The sequence below is a fragment of the Drosophila suzukii genome, chromosome 3 (genome assembly GCF_043229965.1).
Source record: "Drosophila suzukii chromosome 3, CBGP_Dsuzu_IsoJpt1.0, whole genome shotgun sequence".
NCBI lineage: Eukaryota > Metazoa > Arthropoda > Insecta > Diptera > Drosophilidae > Drosophila > Drosophila suzukii.
The window spans coordinates 22007443-22035277 of record NC_092082.1 but is presented as its reverse complement, the minus strand read 5'-3'; the positions used below and the strand labels follow the sequence as shown (position 1 = coordinate 22035277).

The 27835-nt window shown below is 46.4% G+C and overlaps 6 protein-coding genes across 9 annotated transcripts; 4 read left to right on the top strand and 2 right to left on the bottom strand.

Moving 5' to 3' along the window:
- The first annotated feature begins 404 nt into the window (after positions 1 to 404).
- AGO2 (Argonaute 2) lies at positions 405 to 6592 on the top strand. 3 transcript variants are annotated; one of them, XM_070996741.1, is made up of 9 exons: positions 407 to 558; positions 626 to 685; positions 2506 to 2715; positions 2872 to 3431; positions 3535 to 3623; positions 3678 to 4287; positions 4697 to 5707; positions 5771 to 6141; positions 6197 to 6592. In XM_070996741.1, exons 1-9 carry the CDS (start codon positions 543 to 545, stop codon positions 6285 to 6287), a joined length of 3018 nt encoding a protein of 1005 aa, XP_070852842.1. In that variant the 5' UTR covers positions 407 to 542; the 3' UTR covers positions 6288 to 6592. The 3 variants fall into 3 exon arrangements, with proteins under 3 accessions (XP_036670568.3, XP_070852842.1, XP_070852841.1); XM_070996740.1 differs by having other exon boundaries at positions 2755 to 3431; XM_036814673.3 differs by having other exon boundaries at positions 405 to 558; positions 2506 to 3431.
- LOC108011376 (T-cell immunomodulatory protein) lies at positions 6305 to 8562 on the bottom strand. The gene is made up of 2 exons (XM_017076492.4): positions 8278 to 8562; positions 6305 to 8218 (listed from the first exon to the last, which is right to left on the bottom strand). Exons 1-2 carry the CDS (start codon positions 8468 to 8470, stop codon positions 6618 to 6620), a joined length of 1794 nt encoding a protein of 597 aa, XP_016931981.4. The 5' UTR covers positions 8471 to 8562; the 3' UTR covers positions 6305 to 6617.
- A 1316-nt stretch (positions 8563 to 9878) lies between these two features.
- Positions 9879 to 11704, top strand: SCCRO (defective in cullin neddylation 1 domain containing SCCRO). Of its 2 annotated transcripts, none has more exons than XM_017076479.4 (2): positions 9879 to 10164; positions 10693 to 11704. In XM_017076479.4, the coding sequence occupies exons 1-2, from the start codon at positions 10162 to 10164 to the stop codon at positions 11554 to 11556; spliced, it is 867 nt and encodes a 288-aa protein (XP_016931968.1). In that variant the 5' UTR covers positions 9879 to 10161; the 3' UTR covers positions 11557 to 11704. The 2 variants fall into 2 exon arrangements, with proteins under 2 accessions (XP_016931968.1, XP_065721165.1); XM_065865093.2 differs by lacking the exon at positions 9879 to 10164 and adding an exon at positions 10335 to 10479.
- A 784-nt stretch (positions 11705 to 12488) lies between these two features.
- Positions 12489 to 23169, top strand: dop (microtubule-associated serine/threonine (MAST) protein kinase dop). The gene is made up of 11 exons (XM_017076487.4): positions 12489 to 12647; positions 14547 to 15305; positions 15882 to 16405; positions 16469 to 17019; positions 17110 to 18364; positions 18437 to 18833; positions 18902 to 19269; positions 19455 to 20612; positions 20680 to 20995; positions 21060 to 22013; positions 22390 to 23169. The coding sequence occupies exons 2-11, from the start codon at positions 14648 to 14650 to the stop codon at positions 22587 to 22589; spliced, it is 6381 nt and encodes a 2126-aa protein (XP_016931976.4). The 5' UTR covers positions 12489 to 12647; positions 14547 to 14647; the 3' UTR covers positions 22590 to 23169.
- Positions 23170 to 23651: 482 nt separating this feature from the next.
- Ufsp2 (UFM1 specific peptidase 2) lies at positions 23652 to 26104 on the top strand. The gene is made up of 2 exons (XM_017076495.4): positions 23652 to 23789; positions 23847 to 26104. The coding sequence occupies exons 1-2, from the start codon at positions 23751 to 23753 to the stop codon at positions 25632 to 25634; spliced, it is 1827 nt and encodes a 608-aa protein (XP_016931984.3). The 5' UTR covers positions 23652 to 23750; the 3' UTR covers positions 25635 to 26104.
- Positions 26001 to 27769, bottom strand: mrn (general transcription factor IIH subunit 4 marionette). The gene is made up of 2 exons (XM_036815356.3): positions 27417 to 27769; positions 26001 to 27357 (listed from the first exon to the last, which is right to left on the bottom strand). Exons 1-2 carry the CDS (start codon positions 27713 to 27715, stop codon positions 26157 to 26159), a joined length of 1500 nt encoding a protein of 499 aa, XP_036671251.2. The 5' UTR covers positions 27716 to 27769; the 3' UTR covers positions 26001 to 26156.
- Between the last annotated feature and the right edge of the window lie 66 nt (positions 27770 to 27835).

Here is a 27835-nt window from a genome sequence, read left to right as displayed (position 1 = left end):
TTGATAATTAAACTGAATGTATTTAGGGTCGTTCCCCCAATTGCTAAAGTTTTTTGTAGAAGTTTCAACAAGAAACATCAGTAACCTTAGGAAAATGCTTCGATGAGTATAAAATTTGTTTTTGAAAATGTAATTACCTCAGTGTAATTACCTATAGGAAAACTCTTCAGTCAGTATTAACCCTTTTTACTTTTTAAGAATTTAAAAACCATAGTAGACATTTTGTTGCACAACTGTACGTTTTAAAAATGATTGTTTACTACCATTTTGACAACAGAAATTGAAAAGATGAAGAATACAGTTTGTTTAATTTTCAGATAAACATTAAAAGGGATTCAAAATCAATGATTTCACCTTTTACACTACGCGCCCACTCGATAGCTGAGGTGCGATAAGCGATAAGTAAAACACAACATTTCCATAACAGCTGTTCTAATCGGCTAGCCCATCACTAAGTGAGACCGTACTCAAAGTGCAACAACGCAAATTGCTCCAGAAATTTACTGAAAGAAATAACTTCTAACAATCTAACAAACTCCAAAATGGGAAAGAAAAACAGTGAGTGCCCCTGCAGACCTGAGGAAATAATCATATCTATACTTCCAATTACCAATTACTATCACAGAGTTCAAGCCAGAGGAGCCGAAGCCCGCAGCTCCTGCACCAGCACAACAACAACAACAAAGTAAGTTCACTTTACTGCAATTTGACAGCGTAGGCAAAAGAATGCACTCGATTTGGAATACATATAACTCACATGTGTATATACATACTCGTAGTTTCGGGCGAGGGGTTTTTACGAGGGGTCTATCGGGTCGAATGCTCGAGAAGTTTTCTATTTTACGGGGAACCACCACATTCAATGCACCTGTGATGAAATTAGGTGGGTGTGATTGTATTGGTGCAAAGCTGATAACTTGATTGACTGACAGTTGAGTAAAATTTAAGAAAATGTTAAGGGACTCTACTACCTACACCTCCACCACACTATACGTGACCTGAAAAGAAATTTTTTCAGGGTTTTTATAAACAATTAATCTTTAAAATAATATTTATTATTATTTCCGATCACAATAACGGTTGTACCTCTGTTACCTCATCGCATTACCCGATGATTTGTTTAAAAATGTACTAGTTTAGCAAAACTAAAACCGTAGTAAGTACGTCGATAATCGTTCAACAATCTAGGTACAATCTACAATTTTCGAGGAGTTTTGTTTTTATGGTCTGTGCGGTCCACTTTATAAAATTTAGCTTATTATTTTGAACCTTTGCTGGGCTTTCATACTGATTTGTTTTGGATCATAGTCCTCGTGTAACCACCAATGCAAATTTATTCGGTAGTTTTCATATTTTCTGAGATTTTAAAGGAAACATTTTGATCCATCATCGATTTGATTAAGAGCCCTTAGGGGGACCTTACAAAAAAGTCTTTTTTATCCAAGACGGAAGCTCCAAGCTACAAGTTAAGGAAAAGAACGTCAAATTATGTACGAGCTCGTATTTTTAATGAAAGTTTCCCCATACATTTATTTTGCACAGAAACTAAGCATTTGAAATTCGTATTGTATCAGTCATAAAATAAAAAGTTGTGCAAGTTGAGCTTCGCACATATTGTAGAAAAAAATACTTTAATACCCACAAAAAATCAATTGGTAAAATTGACCATCGTTGGTCCCCAACCATCGAATTGTCAATTTTACCCAGTTACTCTTACGTAACTAACTTCAGGGTTGCTTTAAAAATAGGTGAAATGTACCCAACCCATGGATTGTAGTTAAATAACTATTTCTATAGTTATCTAACCCATAACATAAAGTTAAGTTAATTTTTTTTATAGTAAATATATACATATAAAATTTATTAAAATTTTTTTTCTAGCATGAAAATTGTGGGCGGCACAGGTTTGGGAGGTTTGTGAGCGTTAGAGTGGGCGTGGTATATTCGCGTAACAAACTTGCGCTGCGTACAAGACTACGGAATCTGAACCTGAAATCCCAATTCTCTATCTTTGATAGTTTCCGAGATATCTGCGTTTAGTTTCAGTTTCAGTTTTTGGGCGTTGCATACTTTTTTTTGGGTCATTCAATTGGTATTAATGAGAACACTACATTTCCGTTAAAATTTGTATTCCAGAGTTAAAGCTGTAGTAGCCACAGTTTTGGGCGGTTTGTGGGCGTTAGAATGGGCTTGGCACACTGACGAAACAAACTTGTGGTGCGTAGGAATCTGTAGAATCTGCATGCCTAATCCCAGCAGCTTTTATAGATTCCGAGATCGCTTCCGTCTACAATATGACCTTTTACTTTAAGAGTAACGGGCTTAAAAAAATAGCTGCAGCTTGCCAAAAGTAGCTACCTTTCTTGTTTTTCTTGAAATTTTAAATCTTTTGCTTTAAAATTGATCCATGATCTATGATATTAAAGCGAAACGTTAGGCACTATATTTTTTAAACATACATTCTAAACATACTTACTACTTACCTTATTGCACCTTGGTTTAAAGGTGCAGCACAACAGGCAGCACCCCGGGCATCCACCAGTTCCGGAGCATCTGGCTCTGGTGGCCAACAGGGCGGCGGAGGATGGCAGAAGCAGGGCGGACAAGGAGGACAGGCAGGCAAACAATCCCAGGGACAGCAATCCCGTCCGCCACTTCAGCAACAGAGGGCTCCAGGTGGCAACCAGCAAGGACAACAGGGACAGGGAGGACAAGGTGGCTACCAGCAGCGTCAACAAGGACAAGGAGGACAAGGTGGCTACCAGCAAGGACAACAGGGACAGGGAGGTCAAGGTGGCTACCAGCAGCGTCAACAAGGACAAGGAGGACAAGGTGGCTACCAGCAAGGACAACAAGGACAGGGAGGTCAAGGTGGCTACCAGCAGCGCCAACAAGGACAAGGTGGCTACCAGCAGCGTCAACAAGGACAAGGAGGACAAGGTGGCTACCAGCAAGGACAACAAGGACAGGGAGGTCAAGGTGGCTACCAGCAGCGCCAACAAGGACAAGGTGGCTACCAGCAGCGTCAACAAGGACAAGGAGGACAAGGTGGCTACCTGCAACGTCCACAAGGACAACAGGGGCAGGGCGGACCAGGTGGCTACCAGCAGCGTCCACAAGGACAGCAAGGTGGCCAAGGACAGCAGCAGCAATTGTTGCCTCAGCCGGCGGGCAGCATTAAGCGAGGAACAATAGGCAAACCCGGCCAGGTGGCCGTTAACTATCTGGACATAGACATGTCAAAAATGCCACCTAAAGCCTACCACTACGATGTGAAAATCATGCCTGAACGGCCAAAGAAGTTCTACAGACAGGCCTTCGAACAGTATCGAATCGATCAGTTGAAGGGCGCAATAGCCGCCTTTGATGGCAGAGCCTCCTGCTACGCAGTGGACAAGCTGCCACTGAAGTCCCAAAACTCGGAGGTCACTGTAAGTTTTAAAGAAACTAAAAAGCATACAGTTTTTCAATACTTGTGACACATTTATGTTTTCATCTTTGACTTTTTTTGCTCTCTCCCCTATTACTTTTCAGGTGACAGATCGCAATGGTCGCACTCTAAAATACACGGTGGAAATAAAGGAGACTGTTGATTCGGAAGTCGATCTGATGTCACTGAATAGGTAAAAAATCACCGAGATTTGTGAAATAATATTATATAACACGGCCCTTTGCAGTTATATGAAGGAGCGGATCTTCGACAAGCCAATGCGAGCCTTACAGTGCATGGAGGTGGTGATGGCTTCACCCTGCCATAACAAGGCCATTCGCGCCGGTCGCTCCTTTTTTAAGATGGCCGAACCCGGTCAGCGCCGGGAACTGGATGATGGCTACGAGGCCCTGATCGGTCTTTATCAAGCTGTAATCCTGGGCGACAAGCCATTCCTAAATGTAGACATATCGCACAAATCTTTTCCTATTGCCATGTCAGTAATCGAGTATTTGGAGCGATATGGTCTAAAGACGAAGATTAACAACACTACCAACCTGGATAATTCACGGCGCTACATAGAGCCGTACCTTAAGGGGATAAATGTGGTTTACACACCACCTCAGTCTTTTGCTACCGCTCCAAGGGTCTACAAAGTAAACGGACTTTCTCGGAGCCCGGCCTCCAGCCAGACCTTCGAGCAGGAGGGCAAGATGATCACAATTGTAGACTATTTCAAGAGTCGCAACTTTAAGCTGCAGTTTCCCCAGCTTCATTGCCTGCACGTCGGTCCTCCGATGAAGAATATCTTGCTGCCCATCGAACTGTGCTCCATCGAGGCTGGGCAGCCTTTAAATGTGAGTAACAAATATTTTTTTTTAGTACTTTTAAGTGTTAATTTGTTGTACTAAAGTTCAAAGACAACAAAAAGCCTCTCCATTGAACAATTTTTTCACAGTTTAAATGTGGGTACTCACACGCACAGTTCAGTAATGGCTAAATTCAAAAGTAACCATCACAAAACTCAAAATCTATCGAACTGTCAATACTAGACATAAGAAATTCGTTTTAAAAATGCGTTAATAAGATTCGGTTACCAACCCAACCAATTATTCATATAACGTTTTTGGTTTGGTATTTTCTTGCAAATCCTCTCCAAAAACATAATTTTCATTTGATTTTGAGAGAAACCTTTTGAAATACCGAACCGAAAGTTAAAGAATATTTTTCTATTTTTGAAATGCATACAAATTTATATTTTCGCAGCGCAAGGATGGAGCGACTCAGGTGGCAAACATGATTAAGTTTGCTGCCACCTCGACGAACGAGCGAAAGGGAAAGATTATGCATTTGCTGAAATTCTTCCAGCACAACTTGGATCCGACCATCAGTCGCTTCGGCATCCGCATCGCCAACGATTTTATTGTGGTAAGCACCCGGACCCTCAACCCACCGCAGGTGGAGTACCAAGGCAACAAATGGTGTGGAGTTAGGAACGGATCGTGGCGCATGGATAACATGAGGTTCCTGGAGCCCAAGCAGAAATCTCACAAGTGGGCGATAGTGTACTACGATCCGCCGCATGGTCGCAAGATGCACTTCAACCAGGTGGGCGAGCTTGAGCGCCAAATGTTAAACCAAAGCAAGTTGGTTAACGTGAGTCTGGCTGACAAGGCAGAATTTAGGACGTTCAAGGACGAGCGTAACCTGGACGATGTTTTCGGTGATCTGAAGCGCAGCCAGTTCGATCTTGCGTTTGTGATCATTCCCCAGTTCGGGGCATCATATGACATCATTAAGCAGAAGGCAGAGCTGCAGCACGGCATTTTGACGCAGTGCATCAAGCAGTTTACCGTTGAACGGAAGCTTAATGTGCAGACCATCGTAAATATCCTACTCAAAGTGAACTCCAAGCTAAATGGCATCAACCACAAGCTCAAGGATGATCCCAGGTCAATGCTCAAGAACGCCATGTACTTGGGCGCCGATGTGACCCACCCCTCGCCCGATCAGCGGGAGATTCCCAGTGTGGTGGGCGTGGCAGCCTCACACGATCCTTACGGAGCCGCTTACAACATGCAATATCGGCTTCAACGTTCAGCTCTGGAGGAGATCGAGGATATGGAGTCGATCACATTGGAGCACTTGCGCGTTTATCAACAGTACCGAAAGACCTACCCGGAGCATATTCTTTATTACCGCGATGGTGTAAGCGATGGCCAGTTTCCAAAGATCAAAAACGATGAGCTAAGAGGCATTTATGCAGCCTGTGCCAAGGTAAGTTTTTAGAAGCTATCAATTAAAAGCACGAACTGTTGGTAAATAATTGTTTACCTCTAGGTGGGCATCAAGCCCAAGGTTTGCTGTGTAATCGTGGTGAAGCGTCACCATACTCGCTTTTTCCCCAACGGGGAGCCCTCGCAGTACAACAAGTTCAACAACGTGGACCCCGGAACCGTGGTCGATCGCACCATCGTGCATCCCAACGAGATGCAGTTCTTCATGGTCAGCCACCAGTCCATCCAGGGCACGGCCAAGCCGACGCGCTACAATGTGATTGAGAACACGGGAAATTTGGACATCGACCTGTTGCAGCAGTTGACCTACAATCTGTGCCACATGTTCCCCCGTTGCAATCGCTCGGTTTCGTATCCGGCTCCTGCCTACCTGGCCCACTTGGTGGCAGCACGCGGTCGCGTTTACCTTACTGGGTAAGTCAATGTTTCCTCCTGCCGCTTCCCGTCCTAAATTGTTTTTGTTTGACAGCTCCACTAGGTTCCTGGATTTAAAGAAGGAATACGCGAAACGCACAATTGTGCCCGAGTTCATGAAGACAAACCCCATGTACTTCGTCTAAGCAACGAGTAAAACTCATTTCAATTTTATAATTTTTATAATTATCACATTTCTTAAACCATATACATATACATCAGATGTAAGGGGAAGTACTCTGTCGATTGCACTATGAGCTTGGTTTTGTGATGTCCTGAATTGAGCTACATTCATTTTTTTTACAATTGGTTTTGGGCAATCCTGGACATCAGTGAGATGGGGAAGCCCATAGTGGAATCACAGGGTGCGCTCCTTATTTTGGGCATATTAATAATCGTTAAATAAACATAAAAAATAAACTCAACTAACTTGGTTGAAACAAAAGGGTTATTTAGTTAATATTTAATTTGCGACCTTACATCGCATCGAAATGGAATCTGTGGGACTCCTGCAGGCGCTCCTGTTTATCCTCGCGCTTTTCCTTGATGTACAGAACCAGAATGATGAAGACGATGACCAGGCATGTGCCACCCAGCGCCACAACGCTCATCAGGATCAGTTTGCTGGGGGTGACGAATAGCTGGGCCTTCCAGTGGGACGGGTCGTTCAGGGGTTTCGGCACCACAATGATTTGTGAATTGGGTATGAGCTGCGTCCAGTTGCGCAGCTTGCTGCCCAGCCCCACGGTCAGTTGATCCACGAAGTTCGGCGTTCGCCCTAGGCCAAAGCATGTGTACGGCAGTTGAAGGGCGAAGTATGAGGCCTGCGGCAGTTGAACACTGCTGCCAAATTGCTGATCCCCATCCTGGGTGGTGGTGGTGTAGGTGATGCGGGGTCCTGGCAAGTTGGTGCCATACGTACGCTTCTTCCTGCCCAGAGGAGTGCGTCGCTCCGGATTCTGCTTGTTATCCAAGCCAGTCAGCACAATCACCTTTACAAAGTTCGCATCATAGTCGAGGGTGTTGCGGAAGGCGAGAGGCTGGTATTTCCCCTTGGCATCCTTCCGGATAAGAATCACATCGAGCACACCGTCCTGGTAGAAGTCGTAGAATGCGCCGGCCACTGTATTGTTGCCCATCGGCGAAAGGGCGTTCCAGCGAACCTCAAACGTGCGCTTCAACGGCTTGTTGCACGTGGTGCAGGCCACATTCTCCAGCAGGAAAGTCTGCATCACCGGCTTGCCCACATTTAGTGGCTGCAGCGTGATGAGAAGATCTGGATAGCCATCCAGGTTAAAGTCCCCGCTCCTCGCCGTAATGGTCCGCAAGTAAACATCATCCGACTCGGGCGGCACAAAGGCCCAGGTGATGCCTTGTGGATCGCGGAAGTTCACATGGAGATTCCGGAAATCGGTGCCATCGTACACGACGATCGAGGAGTTTCGGCAATTCGAGTGGATGCAAAAGGGCACCACAATGTTCTGCACGCCCTTCAGCTCAAAGTCCATGAACACAGCCTGGCCGATGTGGTAGTCATTGCCTCCGATCGGCTGGAACCTGATCTGGTACTGGTAGCTGAAGTTCTCCTTCTTGTCGCGCTCATTTATGCCGTGCCACACTTCGTAGGAGTTCTCCGTTTGAAGGAACAGATCGGCCAGGAAGTCTCCGTCAATATCCACATAGGCATTTGCATTGGGGATACTCAACGAGTTACCCTTGACTTCTGTGGGCTCTGCCTGGTGGAAGTGGTCTGGAGGAAGCCTACTGCTGTTGAATATCCAGAAGGTGCGCATTCCCTCGGAGTCCAAGCCGTACAAATCGATAATCATGTCGCGATTGAAGTCCAGGGCCATCACCTCTCCTCTGCTGGTGAAGAGCGCTTCCTTGGAGCACTTCAGTTCGGTAGTGTTGCCCCAGTTGACATGGACCTCGTAGACGTCCTTGTCCCTGGTCTTTAGGTTAACCATCACGTCCATCAGGGCGTCGCCATCGAAGTCTCCGGGTATGACACTCACAATGGTCTTATCTCCGTACTGGCAGTAGGGTCCCAGTCTCAGCAGGGGCTCCGTGTAGTGACCTATGTGCATATGGAAGGGGAACCATTAGGAGGGGACTTTCCTGGCACCCACTACATACCAAAGAGAATCTGCAAAGTCTTCTGATCGTCGCGGATAACAAAGACATCCGTGAGTTCGTCGGAATCGAAGTCCCCGAATGCAGCCACAATGCCCTCCTTAATATCCGCGAAAACCTTGTCCGTGATATCGCTGGCGTGGATTAGGTTTCCCAGGGCCAGCAGCAGCCCCAGAACCCAGGTTATTCGGATCATTCCGGGCTTTTGAATTTTCACAATTTGCGTTATTTTGTCTACTGCTAGTTGTTGCTGTTTTTGTTGTAGAAAATCAATAGTGAATCAGATGTGGGCTAACCGATTATTTGTATAACGCGTTTCCACTGACGCGTCCCTAATAATCTATAGGTCTCAGTAGTTTCCACTGCGCGACTGTACGGTCTCACCAAAAAGCCGAGACACTCTCCTAGTATTTGCGTGACCGTTCTTTTGCTCAGATTTCACCACTGTGGGCAGCATGGTGAATTTTCAAATTAAAATTCGGGGGCCTTTTATTTCGCACTAATCCATTTTTTTCCCGAGTTGGCAGAAATGTTAGTTACATGTGGGCCAAAATTCATGTCAATGTCATTATCACTAATATATTTACGCTACTGTTTACCAAACGACCAAGACATTTTTCATTCCTTTTCTACAACTTATAACATAATATAATATACATAACTCGAAATTATGATAAATAAATCAATGATTTTAAACCTGACTGTTAAGTGATCTGTGGGGGCATATGCACTAAACCATGTCTGATATCTAGCTGATCATGAAAAGAAGCCGAAGTTTACATACCCTAGCAATGCGGTGGAACCTAAAGTTGCGGGAAAAAAATGTGTAGGCAATTCTTTATGGATAAAAATGTTAATCTGTTTAAAAAAGTTATTTACAAAAAGGCTATTATATAATGGAGGGCAGTAAAAACACTGGTATGCGGACAAAAAGACTGGAGACAAAAAGAACGGAGAGGAAGGGGTGCACGAGTGCGCCGAAGCTTGGTGATCTGGTGACAAGCACCCACACCCAACGCACACGTACAGCTTCACTTCCTCTTTCTGTCGAAGTGCCATTTGATCGTTAAAGGATCCCTCGTTTTGGCAATAAATATTCGCGTTGCACTTTGCGAAAAACTTTGTCCGTGTTGTGGGTGGCAGAGAGGGTGGCGCATTTTGATCAGGATGAGACTGGCGTGTTTTGCCAGCGATTCGATTATGCCGACGGGCGTGTTGGGCCTTTGCTCGACCGCTAGAAAGGGTAAAATCTCAGTGGTATGCTGTTGGAAGCTTTTCATCATCTTTTGCCGTTGCTGGCAGTATATTTACGATCGCAAACTCAACTGCCGCTTGGCTTTTCATTAGTGCGAAATGTTAGGCCGCGAAGTTAATTTGAAAATTAACCTTTCTACCCACAGTAGTATCCGGCGGACTCACCTGCAGTGGTGAGTATGCTCAAATCTTAGCAATAGTACGGTTCCACGCGAATGTTAAGAGGGTGTCCTCGCTATTTTAACAGAGACATTATAGCGAGGACACCCTCCTTACATTCGCGAGGGACCGTGCTCGAAATATCGTATGTATGTCCAATATATACCGTCAGTACGGTTTTACTGATGGGGTAAATTTCAACTGTCAGGTGAAGGTCACACCTCAGTGAACAAAACTAAATAAATATCCCTTTCAAAAATATGTATAGGGAGAAAAGTTTAAACAATTGAACACAGTCTCGCCAAAACAAGAACAACGCTGCGGATTGTTATGCAAAATAATACCAACGGAATAACGCGATTTGCTTTGGTTTAGTTTATCGAGGCAAACAATCGACGTTTTCCAACACCTGCACTCCGCAGTTTTCCAATCCCCCGTAAAATAAACAAATAATATCAAATTATTGCCACAACAATGGTGAGTACCTTTCCGAATCGCAGCCGTAGTGCGGTCCAAGTTTAGGCCAAGTTCGAGTCCGGGAGAAAGTGGAGAAACAGCTCTGTTTTCGCACCCGTTGCGTCTTCTTCTTCGTGCAGCGCCAGCTTGGGCACACTAGTTGTTGTTGTTGTATTTATGCAATTCGCCTGGCCAGCAAAATCTATAGTAAACAAGAAAGAACGCTGTATTCGTATAGTCGTTTGCCCCGGCTATAAGATACGATACCCGCTAGTCACTGCCCCGCTTCAGAATACCTAGCCTACCCTTGAGAACATATCCTATAAAATAGGCAAGGTAACTTTCCTTAACGTAGTGCGATTTTGGTAAGCTGGGACGTCCGAGTAGATAATTTCTTTAAAACCTTGTTAGCGAACTCAGAAGAGTATAGGTCCCAAATCCCAGCTCAGTCGCTCTTATAGATCCCGAGATTTCGACGCTGATGATCAAGAACATACCACTTACACATACGATTTCTATTGTTAGTGATGCCCTTTTATAATTTTGCAGAATAAACTGAAATCCAGCCAGCACCGCGAGAAGGTGAAGAAGTTCATATCGCTGACACAAACGGGCGAACAGACGGCTATTTTCTGTCTGCAACAAAACGACTGGAAACTTGATCTGGCCAGCGACAATTACTTCCAGAATCCGGAGTACTACTACAGGGAGCTGGACCGCAAGCGCATCGAGCAGCTGTTCGTGCGTTATCGTGATCCCAGCGACCCCCTAAAGATAGGATCCCAGGGGGTTATCCACTTTCTGGAGGATCTGGACCTCAAGCCGGACTCCAAACTGGTGCTGATCATCGCGTGGAAGTTCCACGCCGAGGTGCAGTGCGAGTTCTCACGGGATGAGTTCATCAACGGGATGTGCGACCTGGGCATCGATAGCATCGACAAGCTGAAGGCCAAGCTTCCCATCCTCGAGCAGGAGCTGAACGATGCCGGAAAGTTCAAGGACTTCTACCACTTTACCTTTAACTACGCCAAGGATCCAGGGCAGAAGGGCATCGACCTGGAAATGGCCATCGCCTACTGGTGCATCGTTCTTAGTGGGCGCTTCAAGTTCTTGGACATCTGGTGCCAGTTCCTCGAGGAGAAGCACAAGCGGGCCATCTCGCGGGACACCTGGAACTTGCTGCTGGACTTTGCCACCAACATCGACGATAGGATGAGCAACTACGATTCGGAGGGCGCCTGGCCGGTGCTCATCGACGACTTCGTGGAGTGGTGCCAGGAGAACGATCATCTCAAGGAGGATTCGTCGCCGGGATCCGGCTTCCCGCAGCAGTCCAACGCAAGCTCCAGCTCCCAGAAGAACATATCCAGCGCCTACCAGACCTCGCACAGTACAAACATGAACTATGGCTAACGAATTGTTACACTGTATTGTATTCTCATTAATGATAGATTTGCTTTTATTCTGATTATTCTAAATAACGGAGAATCAAAGCAAGGTCGGTAAATTTACATTTTCTCTATAAAAGCGTCGTAATAAATAAATAAAGTTAGTAAATGTACTTACTCCCGACGATCTATTTATTGAGAAAGGCTTTAAAATAGGTAAAGGACTTTGAAGACGGTTGTAATAATTGAAAGCTAAATAATATATGTTTATTATTTGCTAAGTCACTTTCTGATTCAACCATTAATAATTGAAATATTTTATCATTGAATTTAGAGACCATAAAAACTGTCATCTCTCTGGTATTGTTTTAAGAATTTATATTTTTATGATTAAATGATTTCTAAAATTGAGAATTTTAAAATTAATTGATTTTCTCAATTGTATTAATAAAGAATGTTTTTAAAGAAGACCACATACATTTATATTTTAATTATTTTCATTATCTTATGATTTTTAATGAAATATATTTTATACTTATATTATATTATATACTTTAAAAAGATTTACTAAGGTTAAGTACTCATTATTAGTTTAAGGTAGCTTTAGTTCCATAACATTTTCATAACTAAATTAAGTTGTGTGTTAACGAGAAATATTTTTGGTGTCCATTTTGATTTCTTTTTAGTTTACTTCCCAAATATCCAATTTTAAATTGGATTCGACTTAAATACCTTTTTAAAAAAGTATGTTTATTATATATCACTCAGACTGCCGTCCAATATTGTAATTTATATATATTTTTCGGCAAAACCAACTAGTCAAGCTCTAAAATGATTTTGTACATTTTTACGAGTGTGCAACGTTATGGCGCCTGATTAATTTTCAAATCACCCGCCGATCAATCATTCAACCTGGAGATTTATGTGTCATCACTGCCGTGACCTTCGATAACTTGCACAGCATCGGCTGTCATCGCTAGTGGTGTGACCGTTCGGCTGATTGATATTGTTACAACGATTTTTTCGCTGTTAAAAATATTTAATAATACCCCTTAAATCGCGTGCCAGGCACGCGAGTGTGTGTGTCAGCCCCAACGTCAATGCTGCGTACAAAAAGTAAAGTTCCAAATCGAATATTGAGTGCTGTAGAAGTGAGAAATGGGCAATTGATTGTAACAAAAACCCCGTAATCGCAACGTCTGTGGGGGATAGTCTCTGTGTGTGTGTCTGTGTGGGCGGCGAAGGAGCCCCACACACAGACAACCGTTCCATTACCCATACCCATGCAAAGCCCCACTCGCTGTTGTTGTTGTTGTTGCTGTTTCTGGCCATAATTAATTTCGACTCGAAAATCCTTTGCCCTTGGTTATTCTTCTTTCTGTTTTTTTTTGGTCGGGGTTCTTGGGGTTCCGTACAATATAATCAAATCTGTGCAAACAGCGGCGGTCGCATTTGCGAATCCAATTATCATGTGAATAACTCGCGCGTCTCGCCTCGAGTGGGCGAAATTTAAACAAATATACGCCCTGTTGCCCGTGTGTGCGTATATAGTGTACATAGTGTGTGAGTAAATGCCACTAAACACACAAAAATAAACGAAACGAAAACAAACTGATAACCGCAGAAGTCGGACTACGACAACGTCTACGAGACCTCGGAGCACCATTTACGACCGTGCCATATAGTGCCGTATAGCCTATGTAGCTGAAGCCCCCTTCCATCGCGAGATCCGATCCGATCCTCACCTGCAGATAATCCGATAATTTAGTGGCCTTTTTAAGGCCAGAGAAAAGGGTAAACAATGGAACGCAAACTGGGTTTCTGGCTTTGCACTTTAAGTAGATAGATACCCAAAACGGGTAAGTTTTAAGAAATTGGAACGTGGAACAGTTGAGTTACTAAAATTGTTGATTTGTTGCAATAAAAAACTTCCTTCAAAGTCTAAAACACTTTAAAAAAGGGATAAAAAAAGTGATCTGAAAATTGTATTAATATCCAAAATTATTTAGAGTATCAAACAAAGCTAAACTTTTAAAAAAATCAAACTTTGAAATATTCTAAAACATTTTGTTCTCCTACTCATAATTTAACTTACTTATATGATTACAATTTACAATTTAAAAATTATTTGAAATTAAGAATATTGTGTATTCTTAAGACCACGATCCCAGAGAAGTGATTACACACTACAAACGATATTGAGCAACCGACCTTGTTGATTGAACAAATTCAGATTTCTCTTTTGGATTTATAAAATTTTATATAATTTTGTGTGGAATCTTGAGAAAATATCAACAGTTTTGAAATGTTATTTTTTATACAAGAGTATATATTCTTTTTTAATAGCGACGTTAACATCTAAAGAAAACAGAAACAAATTTAAATCAGAATTCCACATTTTTACACCAATATAATTTTTTAACTTTAAATATTGTAGAGTAATATAAAAATAAGACGTCAGGTAAAAAATTTAGGTATATACATTTTACGAATATATATTTCGTACATTTGTTTGGACGTAAAGTTATGTGAATAATAGTGGTCTCTTTTAAGTTTCTATGCAGAATACACTTAAGTTTCTTGACACAAAACAATGGTTTTTAACAAAAATAGATTTCTGAATCACGGGATTTTGACTTTCGGTTGGAAGAGATTTCCGTGACACCCTTGTTACTGCACGACATTGTGATTCAGCCTACCCGTCACTTGCTCATTGTGGAATTTCTGGGCTATCACCCAAAACCAAGTGGGCGACCGCTTCCCATATACGAATATGTATAATATGTAATACATATTTAAACAATTCGATCCCATTTTTAACCGCTTTATATATATTTATATTATTATTTTGCTGCTTAGCTCGTGCGAAGTGACAACTCAACGAGATTAATTAGCCGGAGGTTTGTGTGTGAAAGCAATTGCCAGTATCTGGGTATTGGGGATGGGATGGGAAGTGAACTGGGAACTGGGAAACGCTCTGCCAGTCGTATGCTAATTAATCGTTTCAAATTGTAGCCGCCGACGCCATGACCAAGAGCAGAAGCAACAACGCCTTGGAGACTAACAACAACATGCGATCCTGCTAAGATCAGAGTGAACGCGAACCCAGCCCGATCATGAGTCGCCAGGAGGGAGCTGCATCCCGTCCAGCCGAGGGAGCGGCCGGCCCAGTTACATCGTCATCCTCATCGACATCGTCCACCCACTCAGTGAGTGCTGTCCTGGGTAGCAAGATATCCACCTCGACGCCGCAGAAAAACGATGAGCAGCAGGAGCAGGAGTTTATCAACCAGAGCGTGGCCAGCGAGATCGAGGCCATGTCCATTTCGGGCTCCGTATCTGCGGACAGCAGCAGTGGCACCACGGCGGGCGCCACCATGAGCGGTAGTCCGGTGCCCAAGAGGCACCTGAGCACAGCCAATCTGTCGCGGATTCGTCCGCAGTCGAGCTACTCGGCTCGCGTCCTCATCTTCGACGACTCCGACCAGGAGGCAGCTGCCGCTGCAGCGGCTCTGGCGGCTGCCTCGTCCTCGTGCAACAGCAGCGTCAAGTCCTGCAGCGGATTGGAGCTGCTGCCCACCTCGCCGGCCAAGCTTTCCATCGGCAACGATAGCACCAACGGCTCCTCGATGATGCGCAATCTAAATCTGACCAAGAGCTCGTCCGGCGGCTTGTCCGGAAGTTCCAGCTCCTTGCATTCGAGGGGATACACGGCCCTTCTCCGGAAGATTTCCTACCAGCAACACACCAATTCGTTGCGTGCAGTCAGCAGCGGTAAGATTTTATCCCAATAAATCCACTTAAGTACTAATGAATGATTGAAGCTCTGATATTGTTATGGAAAGATTTAAAGATTAATTTAAGCTCTCAATTTGTTTCCTTACTTCTAAACCAATGATAAGATTAGCTTTCATTGCGAAGAACGCATGTTTACAAGCTATTTTTATCATTACAGTAAGATGTGAATTCTGACGTAATTAGCACCTACAGATTGACACCTATATTATAGAATTAATCATGTTTATCTGGCCGTCCTTGTAAGCTTTTAAAACCAGACAACTCGATTAAATTGGTATCATTTTTTTATATTTATTACAGTCAAATGAGGAATATTTATTAAATTAATATTAAAATATTATCTTTTAAAAGTAATCTTGTCTTCAAACCATCCCTCGAATTCAATGTTTTTAATATTAAAAAGAAGAAGTTTTATATATATTATTAGATTATGATTGTTCACAATCCTTAGTGAGATTACCTTCATGGGTAGTGTTTTAAAAATTTGTGATAAGATTTGTCTTAATCAATAGAAGTATATCGCATCTCTTAATTAATATTTATTCTCCACAGAAGCGTCAAATCTGTTGCGCATGCGTCACTCCTCGCTGGGGAAGTCGGCTCCCTGCCTCACGGGCAACTATTTCCGCCACGAGCTGGCTGCTCCGCCACCGATTCAGGCTCCCGGCTTTGGGGCTTCTCCTTCGGGCGGCCACAACATCTCAAGATCGGGCAGTTGTGCCGGGATTGGCATGGTTAAGCACCACCATCACCATCATTTGCACGGCGTTGTGATGAGAGGATCGGCTGGTGGAGGCACTGGATCAGCGGGCGCCTCCTCGAGTGGAGTGGCTCATCATCGCCTCAGCTTGGTCACCAATGCTGCTGCCGTGGCAGCGGCTGGCGGATCTCGGGCCCATTCTCCGTACTCGGCCAGTCCCGTGGACAGTCCGCGCCTCAATTCACCCATGCCATTTGCATTTGCTCCGATCAAAAGGATCGCCTCGTGCCGTGGCGTTGTGGACGGTCGTCGCTGGTCCGTGGCCTCGCTTCCCTCCTCTGGATACGGCACCACCCCGGGCAGCTCCAATTTATCGGTGAATTCTTTGAGACAATCGGCAAAACCAGCATCTTTATTTTAAATGTTTCCTATTTCACAGTCTCAGTGCTCCAGTCAGGAGGGGCTCAACCAGTTGCCGCACAACATTCCGCCCGGAGTCCAGGAAGCGGATGCCGCTGCCGTGGCCGCCGGTGCCTGCTGTGCCGAGCACCTCAAGCAGCATTGTCCCAAGCACTGCGCTCTGTTGCTGGCAGTTTCCCAGAAGCAACTGACGCCCCAGCCGCCGAAACCATCCCAGCTGCATCCCCAGAAACTGATAACAGCGCCTTGTAATAATTGCTGTGCCGAACTGAGCTTGGCCTGCGGAGGTCAGCAGGCTGGCGGTACTGGTGGCTCATCGGCCAATACCTCTGCCTCGAGTGCTGTGCAGGTTGGGGGTCGAATGTCGCCCTTCTTTCGTCCACGCTCCCGATCGCTCTCCAGCCCATCGCGTTCACCTATCGTGGACAATGAGATTGCCGTGATGAACACTCTATACAAGGAGCGTTTCCCCAAGGCCACCCAGCAAATGGAGGAGCGTCTAAAGCACTTCATCAACGAAAACAAGAGTGCTGCTTGCAACAGCTTTAGGGACTCGCAGCCGATAGTGCGGTGAGACTAAATCATTTACGAAATTTAATAAGAATATGAAATTCTATATGAATAAGAAAGTGAATAACTTAAACTAATTCTCTTCTACAGCTTTGTGCATCATCAGGTATTGGAAATGGCAAGGGACTGCCTGCACAAATCGGAGGCCAAGTTGATAACCTCGCAATATTTCTATGAGCTAAGTGAGAATCTGGAGCGTTTGCTGGTCGAGACCAAGGAGAAATCGCCGGAGGCGGCCGCTGAGCTAAATGGTGTGATTAAAAAGCTTCTATTGATTATTTCGCGTCCAGCTCGATTGCTGGAATGCCTGGAATTCGATCCGCAGGAGTTCTACGAGCTATTGGAGGCTGCCGAGGGACAAGCCAAGGCCATGCCCGTTATCAAGGCGGACATTCCGCAATACATAATCCACAAGCTGGGCCTGAACCGTGATCCAATCGCAGAACTTCAGCAAGAGTTGCGGGAGACACAGCAGATGTGCTCGGAGCAGGTTACCGTGGACGCGGATCCTCTGCAACCGAATGGCAGTTTGCTCCTCAATTCGCCCCTTACCAGTGCAGCCAAACAGTTGAGCAGCCTGGCTCTGGATTCCATTGCCTTGGACTCAGGGAGTGGCACAGCGACACCCCAGCAGCCTCCTCAGACCCCCGTAGCTACGTGTGAAAATGCTCCATCTTTTGCACAGGCTATAAGCCAGATGAATGAGGAAAGAACAGGAGCAGGTAGTGCAGTTGGAGGATCAGGAGCTGGAGGATTCCCTGGAGGAGCTGCAGGAACAACAGCAGGCAGTGGAGCCCAACAACAACCCTCACCCCAAGAAAACGACTTTGACATTGTCAAGCTGATCTCAAATGGTGCTTACGGAGCCGTCTACCTGGTGAAGCACAAGACCACCCGTCAGCGCTTCGCCATGAAGAAAATCAACAAAAATAATCTCATTCTGCGCAACCAGGTGGAGCAGGTGTTTGCCGAGCGTGACATTCTCTCGTTCGCCGACAATCCCTTTGTGGTCAGCATGTACTGTTCGTTCGAGACCAAGAAACACCTGTGCCTGGTAATGGAGTACGTGGAGGGTGGCGACTGCGGAACGCTGCTGAAGAACATCGGGCCACTGCCCGCGGACATGGCCCGCTTCTATTTCGCCGAGACAGTATTAGCCGTAGAGTATCTGCACAGCTACGGCATCGTGCACCGCGACCTGAAGCCGGACAATCTTCTGATCACGGCCCTGGGCCACATCAAGCTGACGGACTTTGGGCTCTCCAAGATGGGTCTTATGTCGTTGGCCACTAATCTGTACGAGGGATATATCGATTCGGAGACTAGGCAATTTTCCGACAAGCAGGTTTGTAATTCGAAGTCCTTATTTAAGAAGGGAAACCATTAAATTTACATTTACATTTTTTCTCTATTCCAGGTGTATGGCACACCCGAGTACATTGCCCCCGAAGTGATCCTACGCCAAGGTTATGGCAAACCAGTCGATTGGTGGTCAATGGGCATCATTCTATACGAATTCCTTATCGGTTGTGTGCCGTTTTTTGGCGAGACCACGGAGGAATTATTTGCGCACACAGTCAACGATGACATCGAGTGGCCGGACAGTGAAGATTGGCCCGTGCAATCGGAGGCAAAGGACATCATTTCGCAGTTGCTGCAGCAGAATCCGAGGGATCGTTTGGGCACCCAATCGGGTGCCCTTGAAATGAAGGAGCATGAATATTTTCTGGGCATGGATTGGAATTCCCTGCTGCGTCAAAAGGCAGAGTTTGTGCCGCAGTTGTCCCACGATGATGATACCAGTTATTTTGACAGTAAGTTGGATAACATTAGATAATATTGAATACATTTATTATAACATTTCTACTTTCTCTTTAATTAGCCCGCATGGATCGCTACAACCATGATCTAGGTGGCGAAGATACGGACGACACAGATGATACGCCCGTTTTTGGCAGTTTTAATTCGTATACTCCGCAATATAGGAAGCAGCATTATAGTTGGTCTCGTCATGCCACGCCCTCGGCCACTGATGGCGCCAAATCGACGGGCCCGCCACCACTTACATCGCTACCATCGCGTGCCCAGGAGAACCCAGTAGCAGCTGCAGGTCCCACATCAACTGGCGCCCTGCCTAAACTCAAAACGGGAACGGGAAGCGGTAGTGGTAGCGGTAGTGGTTCGGGTAGCGCCTCCAACGAGGGAGTGGTCAACAAGTTCTTGAACACGCCACAACTGCGAAAGCTAGATGTGAGTATTAGCTAAGCAAATATTTTTCATTAAAGCAAATTAGGTCTATACCAAAAGTAAATAATTGTGTCAATTAGGGGAGTTTTTAAATCAACAAACTGTTTGTGATACCTCTAAGTTTTCTTGTTACTTGACTCAGAACAAGTATTATATTTTATTGTATATTTATTAAATATTTCTTACAGCTCTCGTCCAGCTGCCTGAAGGTGCCGTCCACCCCAGATGCCGACTATTTGCCGGAGTTGCTGCACAATGTCACGATTGGAAACGACGCGGAACTGCGGATGTTGAAACACTATCTTCAGCAACCGGTTTCCGGGCAAACTCAGCGCATGCAGCAGCGTCATAGCATGCCGCCAAACACGACGACCATCATCAGCACGCCGGCCACTCCGCCACCAACTCAAACTCAGGCGGCAATGGCGGCCACTCCGCCAACAGCCACGGTGGGCAGCTTCTCACGCAGCACGCCGGAGAGTTCGCAAACGGACAGTGATGACTTCTCGCCGCAGATCAACCGAAAACGGAAGGGCGTCTGTGCCAGGGACATTTTGCCACGTTTCTCCATCTCGATAGAGGACGAAACCATTTCCGCGGGCAGCTCATCCACGGAGAACATGAACTTGCCCAGGGAACAATCGCCGCTGGCGTTGCAGCATCAACCGAAATCCATGGACGGCAGCAGCAGTGGCACCAGCATGAAGCACCATCGTTCCAGATCGATTGTTAAGTCAGCATCCGCTTTGGGCTTGTCGCTGATGACATCACTGGACAACAGTCAATTGGCCGCTCAGTTGTGCGGCATTCAATCGCCGGGCGGCGGAGGCAACGGCTCCAGCACAGCCAGCTCCAGGGATACGTCGCCTTGCCGAGAGCTCTCGCCATTGGTTACAAATTTGAAGCCACCGATCATCATTCGACGTGGACCTCGTGGATTTGGTTTTACTGTACACACCATCCGGGTGTACTATGGCGACACGGACTTTTATACGATGCACCATTTGGTCATGGCCGTAGACGAGGGCAGCCCGGCTTTTGAGGCAGGGCTGCGACCGGCGGATCTCATTACCCATGTCAATGGTGAGGCTGTGCAGGGTCTGTTCCACACACAGGTGCTGCAGCTGCTCCTGAGCGGCGGCGAGCATGTTACCCTGCGGGCCACGCCCCTCGAACACACCAGCATTCAGAGCGGTGGCCGCAAGCGCGATCTCATGCACAGCAAGCTGGCCAAAAAGGGTGTGAACCGCCAGAAGAAGCAGACCAAGCGGGAGCACGACAAGAAGCGTAAGACTTCGCTGTTCCGCCGCATAAGCAGCAAGCGCGCCAATGCGGAGATGCAGCAGGTGAGATCGCATTTGCTCAATGGTTGCAGAGCTTATAATCTTATCTATATCTCCACATTAATTATAGTACTCTGCTGGCACAAGCTCACCCACCACACCATCGGCAAGAAATCTGTCCCCGTTGGATTCTTCGTATCACAGCAGCTGTTGCCAGTCGGCAGCTAACTCCTCATCGCAGTCCACCTCGCCCTCTTCCTCATCGCCCAACACACCCACCGGTTCGAGTGGCTCCAATCACGGTGGCAACGCAGCATCCGCTCCAGTTGCTCCCTCGGCCCTCAGTGTGCAATTGCCCGCTGCCCCGCCACCCACGCAGCTGGTGCTCTTGCCCCATGTGGGAGCCGTCGTCGGCAGTAGTCCCACCTCTGTGGGAAATGTGCCAGGTAAGTTGATTAAAGGCATACGAACCTTCCCGGCTAATCAATGTTTCCTGCTTCACTTTTATAGTGTCTCCCACTGGCGTCGTTCCGCAGCTGTATCAGCGTCCATCCACTCTACATGGTCTCAAGCACAAGCTGCACGCGGCCACCTCCGTAATAGCGGGCGGAGGCAATGCCAGCAATCCCGCCGGAGGACTGAAGACCCTCCACACCACGAGCAACAATTCGCTGCCGAATCGCCGGAAGTCTGTGGGCCACATTCCGCTGTCTCCGTTGGCGCGGACACCTTCCCCATCGCCGCTGCCATCGTCGCCCACACGATCTCCTTCCCCTTTGGCCTTTCCACTGGTTGGTCATCAGCCAGGTGCCTCCAACACCACACAGTCTTACAGTCCTGGGAGCACGCTGCCCACGTTGCAGACGGCGGTGAATGCCAACACCAAGAAGGCAGGATTTGCTCGCACCAAGTCAGCGGAACCGAGTTCTCCGCTGCTAAGACGGGCCTTGTCCCCGGACCGCTTGCATCCTCGTAGCGCTGAAACAAAGATATCGCCACTGTGCTGCTCGCCACCCATCAAGCAGCCCACGCACCAGCGAGTTGTGACCACCACCTGGAGGTCGACGCCAGGCGCCAATGCAGCGGGATCTGGAGGAGCAGTTTCAGCTGCTCCTGCAGCACAATCACAGCAGATGGTGATGGCCACCCCTGAGGAATCTCAAAGACAAACCGCTGTGGCTTCAGTGGTTCCCACAACCACTTCCGGTACGGAGTCAAGTGCCACCGCTGTGGTTACCCTGGCCAACTCCGAGCCTCTGCCCCGCATTGCCGAGGAGAAGGATTCGCCCACCAGCACCCAGGACAGCAGCAGTGTGTCCGAGGGATTCATGCCCGCCATCGAGGAGTATGGTGAGGGGGAGTCCTCGTCCTCGCCCACTCAAACCCTCGAGAAGCCCACTAAGGTCAAGGCTACCGAGCAACCAGAAATGGAGCCTGCTGGCAAGACCAAGAAGGTAGACCAGGGTGAGTTGACTAGCACGATTGTGGCATATAACACAAATAGTTTAGATTATTTGACATTTTTTTCACATTTTAAGGTTCGAAAAAAAGTTTTTTTAAGATTCCCGATAGACTATTTACATTTTACTAGTGGGTATATTTCAAAGCTCTCACGGGAGACATTTTTAAATTAAAAATGTTTGTATTTTATAGATCCCCTAGAGACTTATTAATTTCTGTTAGTGGGTATATCTTAAGGTTCCCAGAGAAGTAGTCTTTCTAAATGAGTATATTAAAATCAATATTATTTAAATTTGTTCCACTTTATCACTAAAAATATAATTAGTTACCTTTTAATTGTTGTGTTGTAATCATCAAATAAAACCATTTTGTTTTTCAGGTAAAACCATAGCCCCATCAGCACCCAAATCCAAGTCCCAGAACAGTGGCTGTAAAACTTCGATGACAACGACAAAGCCCGCCAGTCCGAGCGTGACCATCACCACAGGACCACGCAAGGACTCAACGGCTACGACAGGAGGTGGAACCACTGCAACTGGAGCAACTGCAGGCACTTCTGCTGCCAAGCAGAGGAAGTAGCGCCAGAGCAGCCGCGGTGGATATGGATGCTTGTGTTTAAAATTTCGCGTTTAAACGTTTATCTATGATGAGGAAAAGTGGGAGGAAGGGCGTGGATGAAGGGCAGGAAATGGAAATGGAAGCCGCAGGAATTCAATATATATTTATAGCGATTGATTGCGTTTTAAACCTTTTTTCGAAGTAAGCTTGTGTTTTTGCGCAAATCATAAAATTTAGCAATGAAATTAATTAGAAAATTCTGAAACCTAGTAGTTTGTAGATGTCGTAACTAAAGAAAAACAAAAAGAATACCGCTTGAAAACTCTTAATGTAAATTAGTAGGCACGAAAGCAAATCGAGAAAAAGCACGATATTCCAGTTAAAACAAAACTAAGAGGCACCACGCAATTATGTACTGTATATAAATGTGTAACATTGATAGAATTAACGAATTGAGGACTACGGATGGTGAGTCGAATGGAGAGTCATGGAGCGGAATACGCGGTGTTTGGGCTGCGTTTATAACATTTTTGCGAATCTATACACTATGCCGAATTCAATATAAACTATATATTAAATAAATGTTATATGTGTGTGTAAATCGACTTTTTGAATTTCTTTGGAGCCAAAGATAAGTGGTGAGGCTGAGTAATGAAATGGATATTGCATTTTTTTCGAGAAAAAAAGGACTTCTCATTTCTTTTACTAAGATTGTTGTTTTCAAGAATTTTTTTAAATAACTAACAATTATTTTTACAGCTTTTCCCTTTAACTTTTTTTTAGAACAGTTAGTTATTTATTTTGCTATTTCTTAAAAAATACTTATTTGAATTTTTTAAAGATCATATTCTCTTTATTTTAAAATTTGGAATCATAACTTTTTTAACACAATCCTATAAGTAAATTTCTTTCTCCTTAAAATACAATTTTATTTTCGTTTTCGATGAGATATTTTAAATTTAAAGTGGAAGCATCGCTACTTTACCCCGTTTCTTATGATAAATTACTTTAAATTATCCCGAATCTGATTAATTTAAATCTATATTAATCATCCCCTTTTCTGAGCCCATGTCGATAGGTCTATGGCCGTCAAGACGCTGTTATCGATAGAAATCTGCCAGCTGTGCAAGAACTGCACTTGTGGCCGAATTACTTCACTTTCCATAATAATTTAGCGCAAATATGCTGCCGAAACTGAAAATTTCTGCATTCCTGCTAAAAGTAAGACTTATTATTGCAATTAAAGATAATTTGTAATGCTGAAACTTTCGATTGTAGCGCCTGGAGCGAACAAAGCAGCAATGCAGTGGTTGTTTATACGGAGTTTTCTACGGAGAGGGAACCCTGCTCCTCCTGAGCTTCAACATTGAGTCCAGTTTGGGGCAGCTGAACTACGAGCAGATCCAGCACAGATTCCCCGCCGAACTGGATCTCTGCGGATTGGTCAAGTTCGGCGACTGCACCGATGGCGAGGCACACCTTAATGAGGTCATCAAGTCAGTGGACATCACCGACAATCCCATCCTGTTGCACTGCGAATTGGGCACCTTGGTGGGTCTGCGGGCCTCGTTCTTTGTGCACGGAAAGCTGGAGGACGCGCCCTACGAGGTGATGGAGGCTGAGCAGCTGTACAACGACTTCTGCTTCACTCGGCTGCAGTGCGGGTTCTTCCTCCAAACGGCAGCCACTCCGGAGTCAGTGGCCCGGGAAATGCATATTCTCCGTAAGCGGGTAGCCGACGGCAATCTGGTGTTCAATGTACCGCAGACGAAGATCTTCATCAACAGCTGCGGACCGCTGGACAAACGCTTTACCAGTGACTCCCAGATTCAGGATCTTCTAGATGTCATCCCCAGCCCAGGACATGACAAGGAGTCTGCAGGTGGAGACAAGAAGAAGGCGAAGGCCCAAAATACGCCAGTCAGGAGATTGGCTCCCACTGGCTGCGACTATGAGGTGATTCCCATCGATGTGTTGCGATCGCGCAGTCGTGATCCTGTTGCCAGGGACTCACCGCCTCATCCGGCGCTCAGCATTGCCGTAACCACAGAGGAGCAAACCCGAGTCCAAGTTCCATTGGAGATAGAAGCCATGGCTATTCTTTGCCGGAAGACCAAGCTGCTGCGGCTGTACGACGTCCTCATCGAGAGCATCTGCCGTGCCCTGAGATTATTCGAGCTGAGCCTGATTGAGCACCTCACAGAATCGGAGAGCGGCAAGCTGCTGGTGCCCGCTAGCTATCACTTCTATCCCCAGGAGTTTGGGCACTTCGTGAGCTGCGCTTACTTGGAGGACCTAGGCGACGATGAGCCGCACATGCAGGAGAGACGCAAGCGACTCCATCGACAGTTCGCTTTGCCCGTCAGTCGTCCCTATTTCCGCAGAGCCAATCAGGTGCGTTTCCTGGGCGAAACGGAGGATGCCCCGTGGACTCCACTGCTGAACACACACATTGGAGTCCGGCCCAGTGGAGTAACCGACGGCAAGGAGTACTTAGTGAACGGAAACTACCATTACTACCACTACCTGCAACAGCAGGTGCAGGACAAGGGATGGGGCTGTGCCTACCGCTCGCTGCAGACGATATGCTCCTGGTTCGTGCTGCAGGGTTATACGAACGCTCCGATTCCCACACACTTGGAAGTACAGGAATACCTGCACAAGATCAATGACAAGCCGGCTGCTTTCGTGGGATCCTCCCAGTGGATAGGTTCCACGGAGATAAGCATGTGCCTGCAGGGATTCCTTAACGTAGACTCGAAGATTCTACACGTGGCCTCTGGAGGCGAGTTGGCCACTGTTGCCTCCGAACTGGCCATGCACTTCCAGACGCAAGGAACACCGGTGATGATTGGCGGCGGTGTGCTAGCTCACACTATTATCGGAGTGGACTACTGCGTGCAGACGGGTCAGGTGAAGTTCCTTATCTTGGATCCACATTACACAGGGGCCGATGAACTGGCCACCATTCAAATTAAAGGCTGGTGCGGCTGGAAGGGCATGGATTTCTGGACTAAAGGCAGTTACTATAACCTCTGCATGCCCCAACGCCCGATTTTGTATTAGATCCGTTTCCATATGCATTTAGATACCCTAGGGTGGGTCGATTTCATGTTTTATCAATAGTCCAAAACATATTTCCTTTGCTTTACATTTTGATTATTCACCCTTTTTTTTAATGACAATTGTATTAAAGATAGGTAATAACTAAAACGTTTTTATAAAGATATCTCCATTAGGACTTTATTTCGCCCAATTGAAACCCAAATAAGAAATTACTTCATGAAAATTACAATTTTTAGCAAGGATTATATATGGCTCTTTAATTGCGTCAGTTCTGTGTTTGGCAATCTTCCAAGTCGACCCACCCTAAAGTACCATCTAAGGTCAAGCTTTAACGTGGTTTTCTGTGTAATAATTTCTTGTATATGATACCTGTGTACTTTAATTGTATTCTTCTTGTACGTTATATGTCGACGCTATATCTCCCACTCACTTATTAAACGATATATTAAAATTTTAGCTTAGAAACGAAATGGAGACAGATGTGACCCTTGATTAAACTTCTTAATGGGAAGTAGTCCCGGGTTAAACACCACTCTTAGAGTACTTCTTCCAGTAACGCTTGACATCATCGTGACCATTCTTCTGGACCACCATGGTGCGAGTTCGTTCATTTTGCCACACCAGCATGTGGATCGACTGAGCGTAGTCCCTCAGCGTTACGAAATCAACTTGTGAGAGGAACTGATTGTACACCACGCCCTCCGTGTAGGTGAAGCGATTTCGCTCCAGTTCCCACAGTTTAATTTGATCAACGACTGTAGGTGGCAGGCAGGATTTCGACTGAATGGCAGACTCCACCAAACGCATGTTGGGATGCGCATACTGTTCCAGATATGAGACAATCTGCTCCGCCGTAATTCCGCCCCGCAGCGCCTGGCGCACTGAATCCCGGGTGAGCACGCCCACAACGAGATTGGGAAAGCGGTAGAGTAGCTCTGTGAACAGACCCAGCACGGCCACCTGAAGCGGCGAGTCAGTGTAGGCATACACGCGGTAGTTCGTCTCCACCACGATATAGCCACAATCCTGGGTCACCTCCTCATCCATTGCCACGGAGGCGGTGGCCGCAGCCTCTTTGCTGGTCACATTCAGAGCCAAACGGGTGGGATAGAAGCGCCCCTCCTTGCGCTTTCGCTGGAAGACCAATCCGAACTCCCGCAGATGCTGCAGGAAGGTCAGCATCTGGTTATTCATTCCCTCCGAACTGTAGTCCCTGCCCAAAGTGGAAAAGCTGAGCTGGAACAGCATGGACAGGCATTCCGGCAGGCTAATCCCTCGCTCCTCGCACGTGTCTAGGTACTGGAGCATAAAGTGCCAAACCTGAGCTCGCGTGTCTAGCAGTAGGAACTGGAAGCCCTGTCGGGTTATTGTGATGCCATCGCGCTCATCTCGTTTCATGAGATTGGCGTGAAGCAGAATCCTCACGGCATCCGGACTTATCGCCTCCGCATCGGTGCCATTGCGATTTCCAGTGCCAACCATGTAGTGCAGCACGCAGCGCCATCGTGACATGGCGTATGTGTCGAGGAAGGCGATGTCCCTGGGCTTTGAGTCCTTCTCCAGCGTGTTGGTCATGGGCCAGGGCTTTCCGCCGCCCAGCAGCACCTGGCGCACGCTCTTCTTAAAGGTGGGCGAAAGTTCCCAGGCAGACAGGCCACCAGGAATGGCAGTAACACGCCAGACATTCAACGCAGTCAGACAGCTGGTGGCCTCTGTTTGCTCCCTGAAAGAATGATTATGGAACTATAGTGAATTTACGAAACTAATTTGAGTTAATCTTACTTGGCACAACGTTGGGCCCCCCATGAGGTGACCACCGCTTGTGGCACCGGTTGGTCCACAAACAAAATCCTTATGATAAACTGCCTGGCTATTTCGGGAAGCTCCCGGAACACAGCTAAGCAAATGGGCGGATAGTTGTAGAGCTTCTCCAGCGACTCCGGCGTTTGGCGAGTGCGCAGGTACTCCTGAAAGTCCTTGCACTCCAGGTTCGCAGGACCCTGCACCAAGGGCGACAGGCCACTGGTGCCACTTCCACCGGCTGCCGAGTACCGTCCGGACCCGGATTTCGTGTCGGCCATGTCGATGCGAATTTCGAAATGGTAAACAAAAGGGACCGGATCGGCATCGATAGCCGGCTTTTGCCGGTGGACAATCGGAAGCAGTTGCTAGGGGCGTAGCGAAAGGGGTATCTTTGGCAC

Coding starts and splice junctions, on each gene's coding strand:
- AGO2 (XM_036814673.3), top strand. Junction 3,432..3,534: donor CCCAAAACTCGGAGGTCACT/GTAAGTTTTAAA, acceptor ATTACTTTTCAG/GTGACAGATCGCAATGGTCG. Junction 3,624..3,677: donor GATCTGATGTCACTGAATAG/GTAAAAAATCAC, acceptor GGCCCTTTGCAG/TTATATGAAGGAGCGGATCT.
- LOC108011376 (XM_017076492.4), bottom strand. CDS start 8,470: ATGATCCGAATAACCTGGGTTCTGGGGCTGCTGCTGGCCCTGGGAAAC. Junction 8,219..8,277: donor GACTTTGCAGATTCTCTTTG/GTATGTAGTGGG, acceptor ATATGCACATAG/GTCACTACACGGAGCCCCTG.
- dop (XM_017076487.4), top strand. CDS start 14,648: ATGAGTCGCCAGGAGGGAGCTGCATCCCGTCCAGCCGAGGGAGCGGCC. Junction 15,306..15,881: donor GTTGCGTGCAGTCAGCAGCG/GTAAGATTTTAT, acceptor TATTCTCCACAG/AAGCGTCAAATCTGTTGCGC. Junction 18,834..18,901: donor TGATACCAGTTATTTTGACA/GTAAGTTGGATA, acceptor CTCTTTAATTAG/CCCGCATGGATCGCTACAAC.
- Ufsp2 (XM_017076495.4), top strand. CDS start 23,751: ATGCTGCCGAAACTGAAAATTTCTGCATTCCTGCTAAAA. Junction 23,790..23,846: donor TTTCTGCATTCCTGCTAAAA/GTAAGACTTATT, acceptor TTTCGATTGTAG/CGCCTGGAGCGAACAAAGCA.
- mrn (XM_036815356.3), bottom strand. CDS start 27,715: ATGGCCGACACGAAATCCGGGTCCGGACGGTACTCGGCAGCCGGTGGA. Junction 27,358..27,416: donor GGGGCCCAACGTTGTGCCAA/GTAAGATTAACT, acceptor TCATTCTTTCAG/GGAGCAAACAGAGGCCACCA.